Source organism: Tiliqua scincoides, chromosome 7, assembly GCF_035046505.1.
Source record: "Tiliqua scincoides isolate rTilSci1 chromosome 7, rTilSci1.hap2, whole genome shotgun sequence".
Lineage (NCBI taxonomy): Eukaryota > Metazoa > Chordata > Lepidosauria > Squamata > Scincidae > Tiliqua > Tiliqua scincoides.
The window spans coordinates 44837970-44858526 of NC_089827.1; the positions used below are offsets into that span (position 1 = coordinate 44837970).

Below are 20557 nucleotides of genomic sequence, written 5' to 3' on the forward strand. Positions count from 1 at the left end.
GGAACCTTTGATTTATGCTACACTGTACATTAAATACCTGGATTTGTGTTCATTTCAAAATCTTCAGGCAGCATAAATTGGTGGGATGAGTTAAATGCCTGCAAGTGTGGTAAAGTAGGAATGTCAGAGATTTGGAGGTTGTGTAAAATCATAGGATGATGCAATCCCAAATGAATGTTCTGCCTTCTACTGAAATAATTTTTCAGTTTTGTTCAGGTTGGCTATTTTGTTGTTGCTCATAAATGCAGAATGACTAAATTGTCAGTTTTTCAAATTAAGTGTTTGTTTTTTTTTAGTTCTGAAAGGGTATTTCAAATTTGGAACAGATGGAATATTTTTCTTTTCCTATGGGAAAAAGGCAAGAAAAACCTGAATGTTCCTTAAAAATGTGTGGTGCATAATTTTTTCTTCCTTTAATTCTCTTAATCCTACTTCATGACTTCTATTGAACAATTAGTCATTGGGCACTGGAAGTGCACTCTCAAATTTCAGATTATAACAAACAGAACAGAGCACAACTTGGTGCTCCATTCTGCTGAGGAAGGTATAGGAGAATACCCAGATTTCACAACTTGTCTGATGTCATGTATAACTTTTTTTTTCCAGCTGGCTAACAGAACCTTAAACCAGCCGGGATACATTGGTCACTTCTTGCTTTTTCTCCCCCTCAGGTGGCAGTACATGTCCAAAGATCTCCCGAACTCATCTCTGCACGGCAAATCACACAGGAAACAGCACAACTAGGCTATACGAGCCAAATGTCTACAATGAAGTGGCTCAGGGAATAAATGGAAACGTGCCAGTTAAACAGTCCCCACGTCCAGCTCCAAACCCAAAGCCGCAAGGTCAGTAGCAACTCAAATCTATTTCGGACTCCATGGGCAGCACTAGCTTCTTGGGGGGCCTGGGGCCAAGTCTGTGATGGGCCTCCAGTGTCTGTGCCCCTTGAAAATGTATTGGATGGTACCAGTGATACTGAGGGTTCAAGCCTTTGTCTTGGCCCAGGTGGAACCTCTGATAAGCACAGGTGCTTGACCGGTGCCCAGCCTGGCGGACCCCAGACACTAGCCCTGCTGGTTCTGATCCCCTTAGTAGAGCTGTAGCCAAACATGGTGCATTTGGGGCACAAATAAAATTGTTCATGTCATTTGCAAAAGCAGTTTTAATAGCTTGAGCACCAGCTAAGAAGTGTAAAATTAACCACTATATATTGTTCAGAGAATTATGGATGTTTTATAACATAGCAGTACTGTTACAAAGGCTGGTGGGTGGAGCCCTCTCTTTGTTGAACAGATTACTTTATGGCTCAGAAAGCCAGGAGATGAATGGTAAGGCCTACAGAGCTTTTGGAATGTGAAAGGTCAGCAAAGTGTGGAACAAGTGCCTTCCAATTTAAGGGGAGGGACTGCCTATAAGACTGAGTGAGACTCAGGTTGGAATGGGGGCAGGAGGGCTGAAAGCCAGTTGAGTGCAGGAATGTGTCTCTGGGAGTATGCCTCCAGTATTAATGCCGAGGAAAGTCTGACTTTACTATCGGGAATTTAGGAAATCCTTCTCTATCCTATTGCTTGGCAACTTGGAGTTAGATGTTTGTTTTGTAGTGTGATAGCTTTGCCTGAGGTGTTGGGTTTGTGGTAACTGTTTGCAAATGCAACCAGGAGGTGCTTTGCGCTCACATTTTTTCCTCAACATTCCAAGCCTCAGGAAGCCTTGTGGAGGGCTGTGTGGGGCTCCCCACACTTCCTGGAGCCTGAAGCACCCCTAAGTTAGTAAAAGCATCCCCCCCTTAGCGACGTGCCCTCGCCTCTCCTCCTCAAAGACTTACTTTGGGAGTAAATATCCCGAAAAGTTTGAGAACCAAAGAGTTGAGGTTTATAAAATTACATGTAGTATAGAGAAAGTGCATAGAAGTTTCCACTCCCTCTTTTTTATGCTGTTGCAACTTGAGAGATGAAAGTCTGCCTGATGGAACTCTGCAAGGCACAATACTTTCCCCAAGTGCTGCCTCTAATACAGGGGTGCCCAAACCCCGGCCCGGGGGCCACTTGCGGCCCTCAAGGCCTCTCTATGTGGCCCTCAGGGAGCCCCTAGCCTCCAATGAGCCTCTGGCCCTCCAGAGATTTGTTGGAGCCCACACTGGCCCGACGCAACTGCTCTCAGCGTGAGGGCAACTGTTTGGCCTCTCGAGTGAGCTGTGGGATGAGGGCTCCCTCCACTGCTTGTTGTTTCACGTCTGTGATGCAGTAGCAGCAGGAAAGGAAAGGGCAGCCTTGCTTTGTGCAAGGCCTTTTATAGGCCTTGAACTACTGCAAGACCTTCATTCATTCATATAAGTTCATCTTTAATATATTCATTTATGTAAATTTATTCAAATTTGAAATGTAAATTAATTCGGCCCCCAACACAGTGTCAGAGAGATGATGTGGCCCTCCTGCCAAAAACTTTGGACACCCCTGCTCTAATATAATAGTGATCCAGGCAGAAATTCTATAGGAGCAGCAGCTTCTGCTACCCCTTACTGGCAAATCAGCCTTCTCTCTTTATTTAGAATGGTAGTGCAAGGACCTTCTTGACCCTGAGCCTGGAAGAAAGATCTCCTATTTTCTTCCCTGCTAATGCAGAACAAGAAGACAGGGAATGTTGCCCCCTACGTCAGCATTGGGGGGGGGATATTTTTTTCTCCCCCACAAATCATCAGAATGCTTTTGGAATGAACTTGCAAGAGCTTAACTCTTATTAGGAAAGTAAGAAGCTGCCTTGTACCAAGTGATCCCTGTAGTGCAGCAAGTTGAGTGTTGTCAAGGCTCACTGGTAGTGACACTCAAAGGTTTCAGATGGGTGTCTCTCTTTGTCCAGCATAGAGACTCAATAATGGAACCTCTTGTATGTAAATCACGTCTACTGAATGCAGACAGTAGGGTAGTTGTCTACTGAAGCTAATGTTTAATATTTCCTTCTGTCCCTCCACTTTCAGTAAGAGAAGCCACATTAATTTGCTTTCTTCTTAAATGTAATCAAAAGATACATTATTACTATAACCAGTGTCACTGAGTTCCTCAGAGCAATTGACTGAATAAATTGCAGTGGCTATTCTTCTATTCTGAATAAATTGCAGTGGCTATTCTCTTCTATTTGCAGTTATGCTCTTGATATGGTGTTTTTCAGGCTTGAAAAAGTTTTGAAGGAACCAAAGAATTGATCCAGCAATCTGTAATTCCTCCAGTTGTGTGCTGAAATGCAAGCAGCTGGTGTCACCCTGGACAATATTCCAGGACTTAAAGTGTCCCTAGAGTGAGTTGAGAATCTCAGCTGGATATTGTAGGAACACAGATATAATTTGTGGTATTAATGGCACAATCTTTTAGCAGTCCGTTTATGGCAGGGGTGCTCAATAGGTGGATTGCAATCTACCGGTAGATCGCGAGGCAAAATGAGTAGATCGCGGAGTGCCGACCCCCCCCTTCAGGTGCCTCTGGGAGGAAACGCTGGGAGTAAGGCCTATTGTACTCAATGGGGCTTACTCCCAGGTAAGTGTGGCTAGGATTGCAGCCTCACAGCCTAATCCTAGGCATGTCTACTCAGGAGTAAGTCCTGTTATACTCAGTGGGGCTCAAGATACACCAACATACATTGTACACATAAATGTTATATGTTATGATGGCGCGAACATTGTAAAAAAAAACTCTGGTAGATCTCCAGGCCTTGCTGGGTTTCAAAGTAGCTCTCGAGCCAAAAAAGTGTGAACACCTCTGGTTTATGGCAAGTGATTGTGGGTGTTGCTCCTATAAAATATCTGCCTTTTAGTTATAGTACTAGATCAACCTTTCTCAAACTGTGGGTTGCAACCCAGTGGTGGGTCATGATCCCATGTGAGGTAGGTTGCAGTCTGGGCCTCCCTCTCACGCTTGTGTCTCAATGGCTCCGAATTGGAGCCATTCCAGAGGCATTGGGCAGCTCTTGAGGCTTCTTCTAGGTCACACTGGGCTTGCAATCCACTCTTCTGACCTCTGTGGGCCTCAGAATAGCCTGCAGAAGCCTTCCGAAAGATACTTCCAGTTTTTGGAGACAACTTCCAGTTTCACCAGGTGTATCTCTAGCAAGTGATGGGGAAGCTTCAGGTATTGAATTTCTTGCTTGGACACATCTCTCCCAAATCCAGTGTTGGACTGGAAAAACTAGCATAAAGTTTGAATGTGTAGAACCTCATTTATAAATCAAACATAATGTACTATACATAGACTTTACTGTTTAAATGGCATGGAAATTAAGGTGACTTACAGCCCAGTGCTATGTAAATCCCTATGGGGGGACAGGGTCTAGGAGAAGGGGGTAAAGAGGGTAATTTGTACCCGGGCTCAGGAGCCAAAGGAGGAGCCCCAGAAATTTCCTGGGATATAACATTTTCCTATTTACTGGGGACACTACCATGACTGGGGATGCTGCTGCTGAGACTACTGATGCCACATGGGTAGGTAGACCTGGGCTCCAAAGACTTTTCCAGCTGTCTCTACCCTCACCCTGCTTCGCCCCTCCCTTCCCCTATTCTGCTTGCCCATCACCACCCTTAGTTTCACATTTCCCCCTTTGTAAAGGAGCCCAAAAGAAACTTTGTACCCCCTGATAAAATTCCTCTCAGAGGCCCTGTGTGGGGATGCAGCCATGCCAATGGGGAAATTTCGGGGGAAGTTTCCTAGAGGAAAGTTTCAGACCATGAAGTTCTCCTCCAGATAAGGAAAATTTGCCCTTTGCCCAAGGGGTAAACCTTCACCTCCTGAATGAGTCTGCTCAGACCTGCAACAGCAATATAGTAATTCAGAGTGATGGTGGAGACTAGATATTCTGTTCCAAATTTGAGGCAGATTGATAGTAGTGGTGGGGGAGGGGGGAAGGCAGCAACGTGATCCCCAGAATCATTCTGCCGCCAGGGATGGGAGGGTATTTTTGTCTACCTGCAGCCAGCACTGCAGTCTTCGAGGTCCAGGGGTCCAGCAAAAGACTTTAAAAAAAAAAAAAGGTACTTGCAGTTTTTGCGATGAAACCAGAAGTGTCTGTTTTTATTCTTTTTTGATATGTTTGCAGGCGTGGAGAGCCCTTGAAGGACTGGAACTTGAACAGTGAAGCCCTTGAAGGGCTTGAACTTTGGTATTGCTTCTATGCCCAACATATTAAGAATCAGTGGTGTAGTTAGCAGGCATGGGAGGCGTGTCACGCCGGGTCCCACGCCAGGGGGGTGACACCACTTGTGACCAAAATCACGGAAATTGTGGTTATTAGGAATAATATCATCACATTATATACCATTCAGTGCCTAATTTACAGAAGAATGCAATGGAACAAACCAGAGTGAAATATCTCCGCTCTATCGAATGTTATGGCAAAAATACCACAAATCAAAAATACAACTCTCTTATGTAACAAAAAGTAGCTTTCCTTACTCAAAACAGATCAATGAGACTCATTGTTTGAAGAGCCAATGAGATGTTATTACGACATAGCATGGAACCAATAAGGTGTTAGTAAGGTGTCACTCGAGCGGGTGACACCTCTAGTGATCAACATTACTACAACATCATGTAGTAAGTAAAAGCACCCCCCTAGCACCCCCATTAGCAATGCGATTCCGGGGATTGCGTCACTGTCCTCACCCCCTCCCCAGCCCCTTAAAGGGACTGGGGGAGCTTTACACAACCTGGTCGGTTGTGACCCACCAGTATGAGAACTATTGCACTAGATTCTTGTTTTTATGTTTCACAGTGGATGTTTATTTTTCAGTCATAGCAAAAACAGTTTCTAAAAATTATTGGGGAGTTTGTGTTCTGAGCTTGCTTATCATAGACGTGATATGATAGGACAGGAAATCTGACCAGAGCCCTGAGCCAAACTATATAGCTACTTTGGAGCAAGAAATACTCCTTGTAATGAAGGAAAACTTGAACTGCTTTCTTTTGGTTATTCCGTACATTCAAAGATCTGCCTTTAATGGAGTGGAAAGTATTCCAAGTCTGTCTCTGCTGCTCAAGATTTGTATAGAAAACCAACAATGGTCTCTGACCTAATTTTGCTGAGTGCTGCTTGATACTTTTCTCCTGAAAAGCAGCCTAAATCTTTGGAAACCAATTCACCATTATATACCATTCTTGAGCCCTAAGTATGGTTGAATGGATCCAGAGAAAGGATGAAATGCAGCGTTCTGTCTTGTGTTAACAATTTATAGTAATGGTTTGCTACCATTTTAAATAAGTTGCCTAAACTTTGGTTTAAAATGTTGGTTGTTGCTGTCTAAGGACACTAGAAGGTGTGAACAAAAGTTTTGGAGCAAAGGTTCCTGGTGTTTAAGCCAAGTTTTCCAAGACTGGTGGCCTTTGTGCCTTATTTTCAGATTCAGCACATATTGAATATTTATGTGTAGAGGTGAGTCACTTGCAGATGACTAGACATAACCTTGGACTATGGAACTCAGAGTCATGTCAAATTTATAGCTCCAGGAGAGAGAGAATCATCAGTGCTTTTTGGAGGAGTTCAAATTCCTTGTCAAGATTCAACTGAAAAATATCTTAAGATTTTGACTTGGAAGGAAAAAGGTTCTCGGCCTTTTGGCTAAGATCAAGTGTAGTATGTCAGGTTATTTGGCTTGAAGTCAAAAGTTTTTTCTAACCAGTATTCTAGAAGATGCTGTTTCATAATGGAAGTAAACAGAGAAATAGAAACAGAAGATGAATGAGTTTGCTCTTCTTCCTTGTTGGAAATAAGAGAGATGTTTTTAACTTGAAAGGTGAGACTGAAATTAAATAAGTAAAATAACTTCTAACTATTACACCTTTTTAGAGTGTAAGAGTGAAGTACTCCATAATTCACAAAAAAGGATGCCTCCGCTATAAGATGTTTTGGAAGCCCTGTTTATTTTATGTATTTATTTAAAAGATTTATATCCCGTCTTTCCCATGCTGGAGCATACACCCAAGGTGGCTTCCAATTCCCAACTAAAATAAACAATATATAAAAACAATAAATAAAACCATAATTAAAAAAACAAACAAACAATAATAGCATTGGAGGAGCGCAAACTTTTTATGACCAAGGCACTGCAATGTAGGCACAGGGGGCAGACAACACGTGTTTTACCCCGAGGGACAATTTTCCTTTCTTTTAACACAGACGTTGCCAAAATGGTTAAGCAGTGTTGCCTAGCTCAGATGCTGTGACTGCAATCCTGCAAATATTCTGCAAGGGGTGTGTGTTTTGGGGTGGATGGGAGTTGCATATAGCTAATCATATATTCATTGTGTTTATTCAGTGTAGTATGGTTAATTCTTTCATTTTTAGCATCTGCTGGGCAAGGTTGCTTTTGATGTTCCTCTTCCTACTCAAGATACCTTCTGGGATGCAATTTTAAGCTACAGCTTCTATTCAGTCTTGGCCTCTTCCTTCCCCCCCCCCCCCCCCCAGCAGTTGGTCTTGATTTCTCCCTCTCCCTGTAACAGTTTTATCAACTCCATTAACCGGCTTTTCAATTTGTGGCAATTATTTGATATTCACTGGCCTCGATCTGCCTGTCAATTCTATGGAAAGCGTGGAGGCGGAAACTGCTCAGAGAGCCTGGCAACAAGCAGGTGGATGCTTGAGCGGGTTCCAGAAACCCTGAGCAGCAATACAGCTATAATAAGCAATTATGGCAATCCCTACAAAAACAGAGTGACGGTGATATTGTCATTTCAGTAGACCCTTGTTATGTTTTTCTCTGACTTTTCAGAAGACTTTTGTTAGCTCAAGGAGTAGGATGACTTGACATCTGAATTCATAGTCTAATTACAGAAAGAAATAATGATTCCACTGGGATGTTGTTACAAAATTAATTGAGATTTGTTGTCAACACTTTTTTTTAAACATAGTGTGTTTAACTCTGATTGACTTGTTTACTTGAGCTACAGTGTGCTTGGAGATTCTAGCTGCTTGCACAAAGATATGTTCATAAGATTATTGGTCCCTTTTACTCCAGAGCAACATTGCCCATTCATTCTGGATTCACAGTTCATATTTTTGCTTAGCAGAGTTTGTGGTGTAAGGCTTATGTTTATTTTTGGCTTGCCAAAATCTCCCACCACATTTTCACACTATCTGTCTCTTCCCAGGAGTAAGGAGGATGGCCTTTAACAGGGTCATTTGCTGATTATGTTAGTTAGCCTAGTACTTATTATTGCATATGTCTTGGTGAAGCTGCAAAAGCTGGACACAGTGAATTTTCTCCCTTTTTTTTTCCTTGCCTGCGTGGCCCCTTCATCCATCTTGAGTGATTGAGAAGATGTAGAGCAATCGGGATTGAAGTGGGTAGTAGCAAGTTTTTAAAATCATGACAGAGCTCTGCAGGGGATTCCTCTGGTGAGCTGTGAAGAACTGAAGATCAAAAACAAGAACCTAAGAAATCTGTAGATTGTTCAAGCTCTCCATAAAACCTCATAGAGCATTTGGCTGTCCAAGTTTTGAACAGCACTGATATGTGAAATACCTTTGTGTGCCATACAGTGTATAGTTTAGCATGTATGTGTTTTTTTTCACAGTGCCTCCAAAGCCATTGCATCTCCATAATTCACAGTCATCCATTGGACGCCAAACCCCTAGACATAAAGCTTTATATCCTTCGAAGCCAAGAATGGAGGAAGTTACACCTACTTCTTCTTGTGTGTCAAAAGAAAAAAGTAGTAAAGTATCTGATCTCATCAGTCATTTTGAAGGAGGCAGGTAAACATGTTTACTTTTTCTTTAGAGGCTACAGATTAAAAGCAGGATAAGTGAAAATGAGGAAATGATATGCAGGTGTCGTCCCCACTCCCCATATCCATGGGGGTACGTTCCCGCTCCCCCTGCAAATACTGAAACCATGGTTGGCAACCTTCAGTCTCAAAAGACTATGGTATAAGCCTACAGCACCCAGTATTCCCAGGCAGTCTCCCATCCAAGTACTAACCAGGCCTGACCCTGCTTAGCTTCCAAGATAAGACAAGATTGAACACATGCAGGGTAACAGTTGCTGCACACTGAAACCATGGATTAAAGTTAACCCTATACTTACTGTGGCCCTGTTTCTCATTTCTCTTCCTTTGCAGCACTCTTCGTTTGCAGCTCTTCCTGTTATAGAATGCTAGAGGGGGGAAAATGAGAAGCAGTCAACCAGGACACTAGAGGAGGGAGACAGGCAGAACACCAAAAGGAAGCAGACAGCTTATCTCTTTCCACTACTGTTCTGGTTAACTGCTCCTCGCATTCCTCCTCCTCGAGTTCTGTAACAGGAAAGGCTACAAACAAAGACAATTGCAAAGGAAGACCAATAATAGACATTCAAGGGAGGAAGAGAACCGCGGATAAGTGAAACCGCCAATATGGGATCCACGGATATGGGGAGATGCCTGTGTCTTCTACCTTTAGAAAGCATTAACAGTTGTTGCTGTGCTTGGGTCTAAAAGTGTTGAGAGAGACAAAATACTAGCATGTTCACTAGACCAGGCCAGCGGTTTGTTGGTAGAAGAACATGCAGGGTATGGGGACAGAGATATATTTCAATCTATTGTTTTCTGCATTCAGCAAGGATATGGATTAATTATATTCTGCTAGTTTAATTGAAACCCAAAATGAAACAACCCACACAGCCATTCTGCCAACCACCATTTCCTTTAATTTGTCTTTGGGCCCAATCCTATCCAGTTTTTCAGGGCTGATGCAGCCGTAATGCATCCCCAAGGTAAGGGAGCAAAAGTTCCTTGAGGAGGTAAGCCACCTCAAGGTGACTGCTTCCCTTCCACAAGATGCAATGCGCAGTCCACTGGCATGCATGCATCAGCGCTGAAAATTGGATAGTATCAGTCCCTTTGTTGATGTTTCCATATGGAAATTTTGCTAGACATGATTGCACATGCTTCCCATTGGGTCATCTGGGCATCAGAAGCAGACAAAGCAGCATCTCTGTGGGAAACCTGGCCTTGTAGATAAGAACAGGTTGGAAAATCTGTAGTTTTGCCTCTATCATAGCTATTCACATCCCTTGCCGGGAGCCTTTGTGTGCCAGGTATGGTTTTTAGTGTAGTACTTGAAAAATGCAGCACATGCCCAGCCTTAGCATCCATGTGTATCTACATCTTCTGCTCTATTTTTTCTTTTTTATGCCAATCCTTGTCATGAGGGTCCCAATTAAAAACACTGGTGACTGGATCTCCTGCACTGCTTCACCTGAGTTTTTTGTTTTTTTTAATACATTGTTTCCTTTCTGGCTGTGCACTTCCTCTTTGTGCATGGCTGGTATTTGAGTATCACACAGTCCCATTTATGGAAGGAAATATTTCAAACAGCAGGAGGGTATTATACCCCTCCTTCAAAAAAGCAAGTGATCATCTGGAAATATGCTGTATGTACATAGTGGCACTTCTTGGCTAATGTTGGCATTGCTGGGAGGTAGAAGCAGACTGTGAATGGTTTCCATCCTGCCATTGACTCTTGTCCACCCACCTCTCTTGAATCAGCACATATCACTTCAGACTGCTATGATCGCTTCCACCTCCATAGAGGAGATACAGAGAGTTGCCTTCTACTGAGTCGGGCCATTGGATTGTCTAGCTTAGGGGGAGTCCACTTGCGGCCCTCGGGGGAGTCCAGTCAGGCCCTCGGGCAACTCCCAGTCTCCAAAGAGCCTCTGGCCCTCCGGAGACTTGCTGGAGCCCATGCTGGCCCAATGCAACTGCTCTCAGCATGAGGACGACTGTTCGACCTCTCACCTGAGCTGTGGGACGAGGGCTCCCTCCACTACTTGCTGTTTCATGTCTGTGATGCAGCAGTAGCAGCAAAGGAAAGGCTTGCCTTGCTTTGTGCAAGGCCTTTTATAGTCCACGAGCCATTGCAAGACCTTCATTCATTCATATAAGTTTCATCTCTAATAAATTCATTTATGTAAATTTATTCAAATTTTAAATGTAAATTAATTAATTTTTTCCCCGGCCCCCGGACACAGTGTCAGAGAGATGATATGGCCCTCCTGCCAAAATGTTTGGACACCCCTGGTCTAGCTCAATATTTTATACACACTGACTGGCAGTGGCTCTCCAGAATTTCTGGCAGAGATGGGTCTTTTCCCAGTCCTACCTGAAAATACCAGGAACTGAATCTGGGACTTTCTGCATGCATGCCACAGAACTAGTCCCATCCCCAAGAAAGGAGAAGGAAGCAGCAAGGTGGTTGTCCAAAATAAAATTAGAAAAAATCTAGAAAGTAAGCAGTATAACCTAAGAGAGCCTCTTGTACTGTGATAAGTTTTACAAAGGAGGCAGTTGCCTTACTGATCAGATAGGTCAAGGATATTATTTAATGACAAAAATGTGTTTTGTGACCTGGAATATTAAAGGGAATGGTGCTAAGAGGAAGCTAAGGGGTATGTGCCATTTCCCCTGTTTTCAAGAGAATGTACCATGTACGTTAAAAAGGACTTGGGAAGAACCCAGGGGTTAGATCTCATGGGAGGAGGGAATGCTGAGGGTATGTAGCAAAATTTTGTATTTTTAAACATGAAACCTGCATTGTTTTTAAAAAGCTAAAAATGGAGAAAAAACATTGAACTATAATCCATGTGACTCAGACTGTCATGTTATAATATTACTTAAAACCATTTGCTTGTTGAAAAGAGGGAGAGTAAATAGACACCTTTACACTGGTCTCTACATCTTAACACCGGCAGGGATTTCACATTTATTTTTCTGAATTTGCTCCAAGGAATAAGTGAACAGTATGGAAAAGAGAGAAAAATGAGAAGGTGCACAGAAAGCAAATGGATAAGGAAGCTAGGGCATAGATTAGAATGTTGGGACCCTAACAGTTTGTGTGACTGGCAAATATATTGGGAAAAATTGTATCTAACATTCCACCGTGTGATAGTAACTGGGGGGGGGGAGCAGTTGCTAGCTAAACAAGAGACCAATTTTCTACAGTGAGGTACAAGTTTAGCATCGTACTATAAAAAGGGCAATACTCCATAAATAAAAATAACAACTTTTTGGCAAGAACAGTTGATGAGTTTGTTTAATGTAGATTACAGAAAAAAGAAGTTTTGTGGCTTTAAAAGCATGAAAATGTAAAGAGTCAGCAGCGTATACATTACAAAGCAACATTTAAAAATCAAAAGAAATTTATATTATTATTAAGAGAGAGAAATTAGTTAAGAAGCTGAAACAAACATGCAGGCATGGAAAAATGGGTGCAGGTCTCCATTTAGTGCTGGCGTTTTGTGAGTGTTAGGACAAGAAAAGAGGGTTGGGGTTTTTTTTTTTGTACACTTTGCCCACTGAAGCTTAACGTACTTGTAATAGCAGCAGAATGATTTATTTTTAAATCCTTGTATGTGTAGGTTGAGGAAAGGACAAACAAGTAAAAGGGGTGAGTAAGAGGGTACTAAACCCTGACCTCATTTGTGGCTTAGCTCCACGTTGCCTCTTTTCTAATGTCCCTTTTCCAGAGCCAAGCGGTCTCTGATGTTTCTACTGGCTGGCAGAAAACTCTTACAGGCTATAGGGGTGGTGTGTGGCTGGTACAGGGATGATTCAGATTTCCACACCCACAAGTCTCTTCTTTGCTCTAAGAATTGAACAGGCTTTCCCTCCCTTCGTTTCATATATGACTAAGGCAGACATGGGTTTCAGTGAACCAGATGTAAGGTCTGCTGCTTGTCTCATCTAGTTTAACCCTTAGACACGAAGTGCATTGACTGGAGTGACTTGATTTCAGTGGGGGGGTGGTCACACTCAAGGAAATCCCAAGTAAGTGTGCCTATGATTATAGCCATTGTTGTAAGGTGCTCACCATTCATTGTGTATCTGTGTGGCTAATGTTTGTTCAATTTTTATCTGTTGTCACTGCTTTTGTTAGCAAAGAGGTGGTGTTTTATATTCTGTTCGGATAAATGTTTATGTAATATGCATTTGGCTTTCATTGTCTGTCTTTCATTCTCCTTAGCCCATCCAGTCCTAGCGAGCTGAAGAAAGAACCTTCTGTTCTCAGTGTTGCTAAATCTCAAGGAAAGCATGGGTCAGCATCATCACCTCAGCCAAAATTCCTCACCCAACACCCACTACAAAAGCAGGGACATAATACAGATCAATCTCAGGATGTACAGAATCGCACAGCCAATGGAGTAGTAGCACAGAATCAGTTGGAATGCAGGGACAGCACGTTGCCAGTTCATAATGCCAGTACGGCCATTCAAAATGACAATACTTTGTTTGACAGCAGCTTGGTAAATGGAGAAAGAGACCGCACTAGTACAGACTCACTGGAAACTACAGTGGCCTGCACAGGTCATACAACCGATAGCTGTTGCCGGATGCCAAGTGCAGACATGTTGCCATCTGGAAAAGAAACCATAGACATGATTACCAATACAGAGGATAAACAGGTTGAGGAGCACATTAAGGAAGACCAGCATGTGGAAGCAAAGGTAAGGCCAGGCACCTTCTGTAGTATTCACACTGAGAAGTCTCTGAAGGTCATCTGTTTTGAAGCCTTAGATACTTCTTAGGCTCATTCCAACCTGAATAATGCTTACTTAAGAGCAGTGGTTCCCAGCAGTGGTCCATGAGGCCCTGAGAAGTGGTCCCTGAGGTCTGGGGAAAAAAAAAGATGATCACCTTTGATCACTTCCAGTGTCTCAGCACGTGAGTGCTGCCTCACAGACCACTGAAGTGTCAACTGTGGCTGTAGGTCGTCTGTTCTCTGCCCTCTCTGGTGGTCCAAAACTTACTGAAGTGCCAGCTGCAGGAAGGTCCATTCTTCATCCTTTCTGGTAGTCTGTGGAGGGGTACTCACTCAGCGAGATGCTTCCCTATGGACCATCAGAAAGGGTGGAGAATGTGCGCCTCCCCCGTAGCTGACATTTCCAGTGTCTCGCAAAGCGCTCCCTCATGGGCTATCAAATTGAATTGTATGTTTTTGTGTGGTGGGAATGGAAGGGGTTGCATGTAGTCCATGACAGTTCCAATGTTTTCTTCAGTGGTCCGTGGGCTCCTATAGGTTGGGAACCACTGCTTAAGAGCAAGGAGTGTCATGGAATGTTTCGCTAGACCCGGGGTGGGCAAGCTTTCAATTTTAGGAATCTTGAACCTTTAACAATTTTGTAGGGGAGAGAATTTCAGCAGGTGCAGCTTGTCATCTGTGAGATGACAAACTGCACCTGCTGAAATTCCCTCTTCTATATAATTGTTAAAGGTCCAGGATCCCTAAAGTTGAAAGTTTGTCCACCCCTGCACTAGACTGTATGAAATCCATTTTTTTAAAATCTGTGTCATCATAAAACTATTATTTAAACAATAGGTTGTTCTCTTCCTAACAGAGGTATATGAGCCTGTTTTTAGGAGTTCGTGTTCTGTTTCTACAGGGCAAGAATTCTGAAGAAATCAGTCACAATGAAGGCTGGAGAAGGGCTACGAGTCCTGTGGTGGTTAATCTGGGTGGGGAAGCAGTTCTGCTGAGGGAGACTTCCTGTGGGAGTTTCGAAAGGGAGAGCCTGGATGTGATTCAGAGGCCTCTTGCTCTTGTGGATGCTCCAGCGTGCTCCCATTTCAGAGAGGGCTTCCTTGTTCCGTCCTTCCCCTCTGTGTTTCCAGATCAGTACATTGTGCTGAATGCCAACCTACACAGGAAGGACATGCAAGTTATGAAACCAGAGTTGGTGATAATTTACAGGAAAAGGGAGAGTGCAGGGTGGTGGTGGTACAATAATATATAGGAAGGAAATTGGCAAACACCTGGAGAAGATAATAAAAGGAAGCGGTTCTGTCTGAGCTTCTCACTGCTTGGATATAAAAAGTATGAGCATGTAAGATGCACAGTGTGCATTACAGCCCCTCATGGGGACAACTTGTTTCTGGGTTCATCCTGAAATACAGCTGAATAATTACTTTAATGACAAGTACCTGCAGGGGCAGAGCTGATTGCAGGGGTCATTCTGGAAACAGTGCTCCTGCAGAGAGTCTTTAAGGTGTAAAGGGCACCAAACCGAAGTCAGAAACCAGGTAGAGAGGTTGGTGCCATGTTGCTGGAACCTTGGGGCAAACCCTGCGCTTCCCCCTTGCCCACTTTTGATGGCACATTGGGGCATTACCAGTACTGAGGTTTCAGGGGCTCTCAGCAGTACACAACCTGACTACTGCCTACTCTGGCACTGATTTGTTCTTCAGGGTGGGCTGTGAACCAGAGGGATAAGAAACACTAATATTTTATCTTCCATGCTGTGATATCTTGCTGTGATTGCAGAGTAAAATATGTCACAATAAGTTTGGCTTGTCTCTCACGGAGCGTAGCTGTCAAGATGGATGCAGTCTCTAATCCTAACCAACATTCTAGAGTCCCTGGCTAGTTGCAGGCCAGGCTTAAAGTGTCCTAAGAGGACTAGATCAGGGTTGCTCTAGGAAGAAGGATATACATGTGAGTTGGCCTGTAGCAGCTTCAGAGCGGGTGTGGGTGGGTGACTACTTATGTCTGAAAAAACAGCACATCAGGAAGAGAGTTTAACCTTCTTTTGCCTCCGTTTCATGATCCTGATCCAGTTTGGGGCCCCCTACATTTGCTCTTAGCATTCTCAGATTTCCCAAAGTCATCTTTAGATGTGCCTTTCTGTATCAGGGCACAATATAACACAAGAGAAAGTTCAAATGTTCTGAATTTGAGAAAAACATGTGTCTTGAAGACTAGGAAACGGCATGGAAAATATATTTGCAACTGAGAAGAATTCAGGTGCAAAGTTCTCCTTCTGAGAGGGCATTCTTAATATAGTTCCTTAATACCTGTGGGAAAGGTTATACTTAAAATTCTTACAGAGTTCTAAAGAATGATGTAGCTACTGGCTGATCCCAATTGCAGATTTTTTTCTTGCAAATTACTTTTTAAAAAATATTCCAAAGCACTATTTTTCCTGTGTTTGCTTCTACAGAAAAATTTCAAAGCACATCTGTAGAGGAAAAATGACACCTCTACATTTGCCCTCTCAACATACAGAAAAACAGATTGCGCCTAGTTGTCTGCGGATTTTCCACTTGTGGATCTGGCTTAAGACAGGTCCGCAGGAAAGCGGTTGGAGCTGTGCTTCAGTCGCCTCCAGAGGGTTTTTTTAAACCTGCAGAGGCTGTGCTCATGGCTTCTGCGGGCTTTAGAATGTGGGCTTTAGAATGAAGTTCCTTCCTTCAGTAGGGCACAATCCTAACCAACTTTCCAGCACCAAAGTAAGGGCAATGCAACTCCAAGGTAAGGGAACAAACATTGCCTTACCTTGTGGAGGCCTCTGTGACTACCCCTCAACTGCAGGATGCAGCACATGCCCCACTGGCACCACTATGACAATGCTAGAAAGTTGGTTAGGATTGCAACCTAATTTATCTAACAGAGTCTTAAATAATAAAGCTTTTAAGATGCAGTCAACCTGACTGAATGTGTCTTTAAAGAAAAGGGTATTCAAGGAAAGTTCAGTTTGTGCATTTCCAAAAACAGATGCCTGTAGCACACTTGAATATGCTAATGTAACACATTCCTCCAGAAATGCCAGTGTCTGTAGCATTGATGTATTTCTAATGCACAGGAAACAGGTACATGTGAAGTGACTGTATGTCTTACCTTGGCATGTATACTATGGTGATGCTGCAGAGTCAAGTGCCCTTCCTGCAACATGTTTCCCGGCTGATCGGATAATATAGTCCAAAGAGAAAATGACGTGTAGCTGCTTTGCATATTTATGGGGAACAATCAGAGGCACACTACAGCCAAAGCAGACATGGCATTGTAAAAACTGTACATCTCCAGACATTGTTGGAGAGGGTGCCTTAGCTGATTCCACAATGCAAATTGCTGCACTGGAGCTGCTGTTGGCTGCAATGAGAGCAGCAGTACTGTGCCTATACATTTTCGCAGCTAATGGAAGCTCTATTTAGGTTGGGGTTGCCGTGTGGTGAAGAAGTCTCCCCCCCCACCAGTGTGTTGCTGCCCTGATCCAATAAATAACAATAATAATAATAATAAAATTTATTTATATCCCGCCCTTCTCCCCAAAGGGACCCAGTTAGTTTGCTGTTGTTTAGACTCAATCAGTATGGCCTGTTGTTCTCCTACACCCCTGCATCTGTCAGTTTTTGCCTATGAGGAGTGTGGGCTTTTCCTTCCTACATACTGATTATTTCATTCAGTGTTCAAATTATTGGGGGGAGGCGTTTGAAATGCCTGGGGGATTGTAATGAAATCCACTGTGTTCCTCTCTCATAGCCTTTTAAAAACAGTAGATAAGGGATTTGGCTCAAACATTAAGGCGACTTGATGCCGCCACCATAATTTGATCACGTGAGTTTATATAGAAGTGTTTTTTTTTAAAGCGCTTTACAATCTTTGACTATAATTCAGAAGTAAGGTGGTAATTATTTGCTGCCTTCAGGCTGAAGTGCTGTTTAAACTCCCCCTGAAACTTCAGTATACTTGGGGTGTTAACAGAACTTCTCCTAGGATGTGGCTAAATGTTAGTATATACCCCAGTGCCACTTAACTTTCCATGAATCAGACTGAAGGTTGCAGGTTGTTCACTATATTAAATCATGAAGCTGTGTCTTTTACAACCTTTTCATTTTGCCTTCTTGAAATATACAAGCAGGGACGTAGTTCTCTAGCTTCTCAAATTCCACTGTTCCTTTTGTCTAGTTTCAGTTAATTGGGCTTGGATAGAAAAAAAACATGTTAACTGATGAATGCGAACATGGATATTTATGCAACTGCAGCAAAAATATCGTTGTAGCGTAATTTCTTTATTCTGAAGAGAATTTTGCATATATTTCTAGGAGACAAATGAACAGAAATGTTACAAAATTGCCAGCGAGCTTTTGCACACAGAAAGGGCTTATGTCAGCAGACTTGCTCTCTTGGACCAGGTAAGAGTGTGTTCATTCTCTCTCTCGCTCTCTCTCTCTCTCTGTGTGCACACACAGTAAAAAGTGAATATCAGAGGCATATAGGAAACTTTGTTTGGCCAGAAAGCCTACTTTGAGTTAGCCTGTAATGAGCACCAGAAGAACCTCACGTTTACTCTCTTTACATGGACATACTGCTTTTACATAGGTTGACTTCCTGTTGCTGATTCTTTCACCTCTTCCCCCATATAGTGAATAAAGATGTGTCAGGATCTTTTATTTGTTACCCTTCCTGTGTCAGATCAAGGCACATAGCCTCTTGCTTCCCCTGCCCTTTCCCTTTCAGCAGTCCTGGAAGGATCAGAGCCGACGCTTTTAGAAAACCCTGAACTATCACTATTTTATAACCCTAGTGCTGTATAGGTGTGCCAAATTAATTTCTTCCCTTGCTGGTATCCCATGCCTCTATTAGGGGCCACTCGCTTCCCCCTGCTATTTAACATTAGCTCAATACTGGTGTTGAGGCATCTTTGAATTTGCAACTTAGAAATGAAAAATGTTCCATTTTAACCTCTCAGTACATATGCTGACAAATGACTTAACAAAATGAATAGGGATTACTCATATCCTCTGCTAGAATGATGGAACCCTGCTAGACTGCATAGCCAAAAAATTATACTTGCCATTTAAATGTCATACAGCCCACAAGCTCCAATTCTGCTCTCCTGACTCAGTACCCTTTTGAGTTTTTGCCTCCTATGGTGAAACATCTTTCATCTCCAATGTCTGCAGATTTTTCTTCTTCTGTTGCCAGTTGCTTGTCTACTGGGAATGTTCCTGAACTTCACTTATTGTATGGCTAATTTCCCTTCCATATATATAATTGGATTATTCATTCAATTTAATCCATTTTTCTGATTGCACAAAACTCCTGGTGTGAATGTTTTTGTGTTTTGGTTTTGAATTCACTCTGAATACTTTGCATACCTGCCCTCCTTTCCTGACTGTCCCATCTCATTTCTTTCATCACTTGACTCTTGGGCCTTTCTGGACTTTGTGCCTCTCTGGTTCTCCTGTCCTCAATTCACTGTTCCCTTGCATTATCTTTCTTTTTGACCCCTATTTCTCAGCCTACTTCTGACTCTGCACACTTTACCCCGGAACCCTACGTGTGGGCTCCCTCACCTTTATAACCTTGATTTCTCATGGCCTTTCTTAGCTGCTTAGTCTCCCTGCCTCTCCATATATTTGCTCCTGTCCATGGACCTTCATCCTAATTGTATTTGATCATAGGAGCTGGAATGCTGGTTTTCAGCCACTCCATTGGTAGTTTCATTTCCACAGTAGTTAGGATGTGGTTACCTATATCTCTGTATAATACCTCTATCAAAAGATGTTATAAACACATAGCTGAGTCCCAAAGTACATTTAGAGTAAGAAAGTGTTTGAATTGGATACTATTCAATTTTCTAGATTTCTAAAGAACATATGTCATGTATATTCAGAAGTACCACAAATGGCACAATCCTAACCAACTTTCCAGCTCTGACATAAGGGTAATGCAGCTCCTAGGTAAGGAAACAAACATTCCCTTACTTTGAGGAGGCCTCCATAAGTGCCACCCTACTGCAGGATGCAGCACACGTCCCATTGACACAGCTATGCCAGTGCTGGAAAGTGGGTTAGGATTTGGGCCTAAGTCATGTTTTGAGCTTTGATCCACTGGACCTTGGGGCACATCCTTATTCTGGGTTTCTTCTGTGCATGTGCACCTTGCTTCAGACTCTGTCCCTCTCTTACCTATCTGCTTATGCCACTGCTTACCTGGGGTAGGGATTTGGTGGCAGGGCAGTTTCTCTTGCTCCTCCTCTCACTTTAGGATACTCCCATGCAACAGCCCTGTTGCTTGAGAGCTGACCAGTCGGCACCACTGTGTTGGTGTCTGGGAAAGGAAAGGAGAAGGAGGTGGTGGTTGCAGGGGCACTTCCTTCTCCAGTATCCAATAGGCATTTCTCCCAGGGGCCCTTGACATAATATACTTTCCATGTTTAGAAAGATGAACACAATGACTTAGCACACAACCTGGTGGTACATAATGGTGATATTTGGTTCAAAATTGCCATACAATAATGAAAGCATAGTTTTAATTTGCTGCAAAGTATTTGCAAATGTTGTCAAAAGTTTAGGTTTTGTTTTTTTAATTTGCCCTGTGTCACTTGAGGAAAGTAGGAATGTGTGTGTTGTTGCTGACTCTCCTTTCTACCCATTTGCAGGTGTTTTATTGTAAACTGATGGACGAAGCGAACAGGGGTTCATTTCCTGCTGAAGTTGTTAATAAAATCTTTTCCAACATTTCATCCATAAATCAGTTCCACAGTCAATTCTTGCTACCAGAGCTTGAGAAAAGAATGCAAGAATGGTAAGTGTTGTTGGGAATTATTGGAAGATACCAATTTGGATAAGATAATGTGAATACTTGTACTGGGAGGAAGTTCCAAGTTTCTGTGTTAAAGGGGCAGTCAGGCTTTGTAGTTTTGGTATCTACACTCTCCTTAGTTTCTCAGAGAACTATTCATATGGAAAGGTCCAGAAAAGTGTAAGATTTAACTATCTCCCTTAAAGCTGGGCTTTCCATACACAACTACATGCAC

General features: G+C 42.8%; 1 protein-coding gene across 2 annotated transcripts in view; it reads left to right on the top strand.

Moving 5' to 3' along the window:
• The window catches only part of FGD4 (FYVE, RhoGEF and PH domain containing 4), a 68497-nt gene that overhangs the window by 12702 nt on the left and 35238 nt on the right, over positions 1-20557 (top strand). Inside the window, exons 2-6 of one of the 2 annotated variants that reach the window (XM_066633230.1) lie at positions 672-845; positions 8556-8736; positions 12985-13465; positions 17838-17927; positions 20180-20325. In XM_066633230.1, coding sequence (XP_066489327.1) covers positions 672-845; positions 8556-8736; positions 12985-13465; positions 17838-17927; positions 20180-20325 — 1072 coding nt within the window. Of the gene's footprint in view, positions 1-671; positions 846-8555; positions 8737-9748; positions 9761-12984; positions 13466-17837; positions 17928-20179; positions 20326-20557 lie in introns of those variants that run through there. The other variant, XM_066633229.1, reaches the window with a different exon arrangement.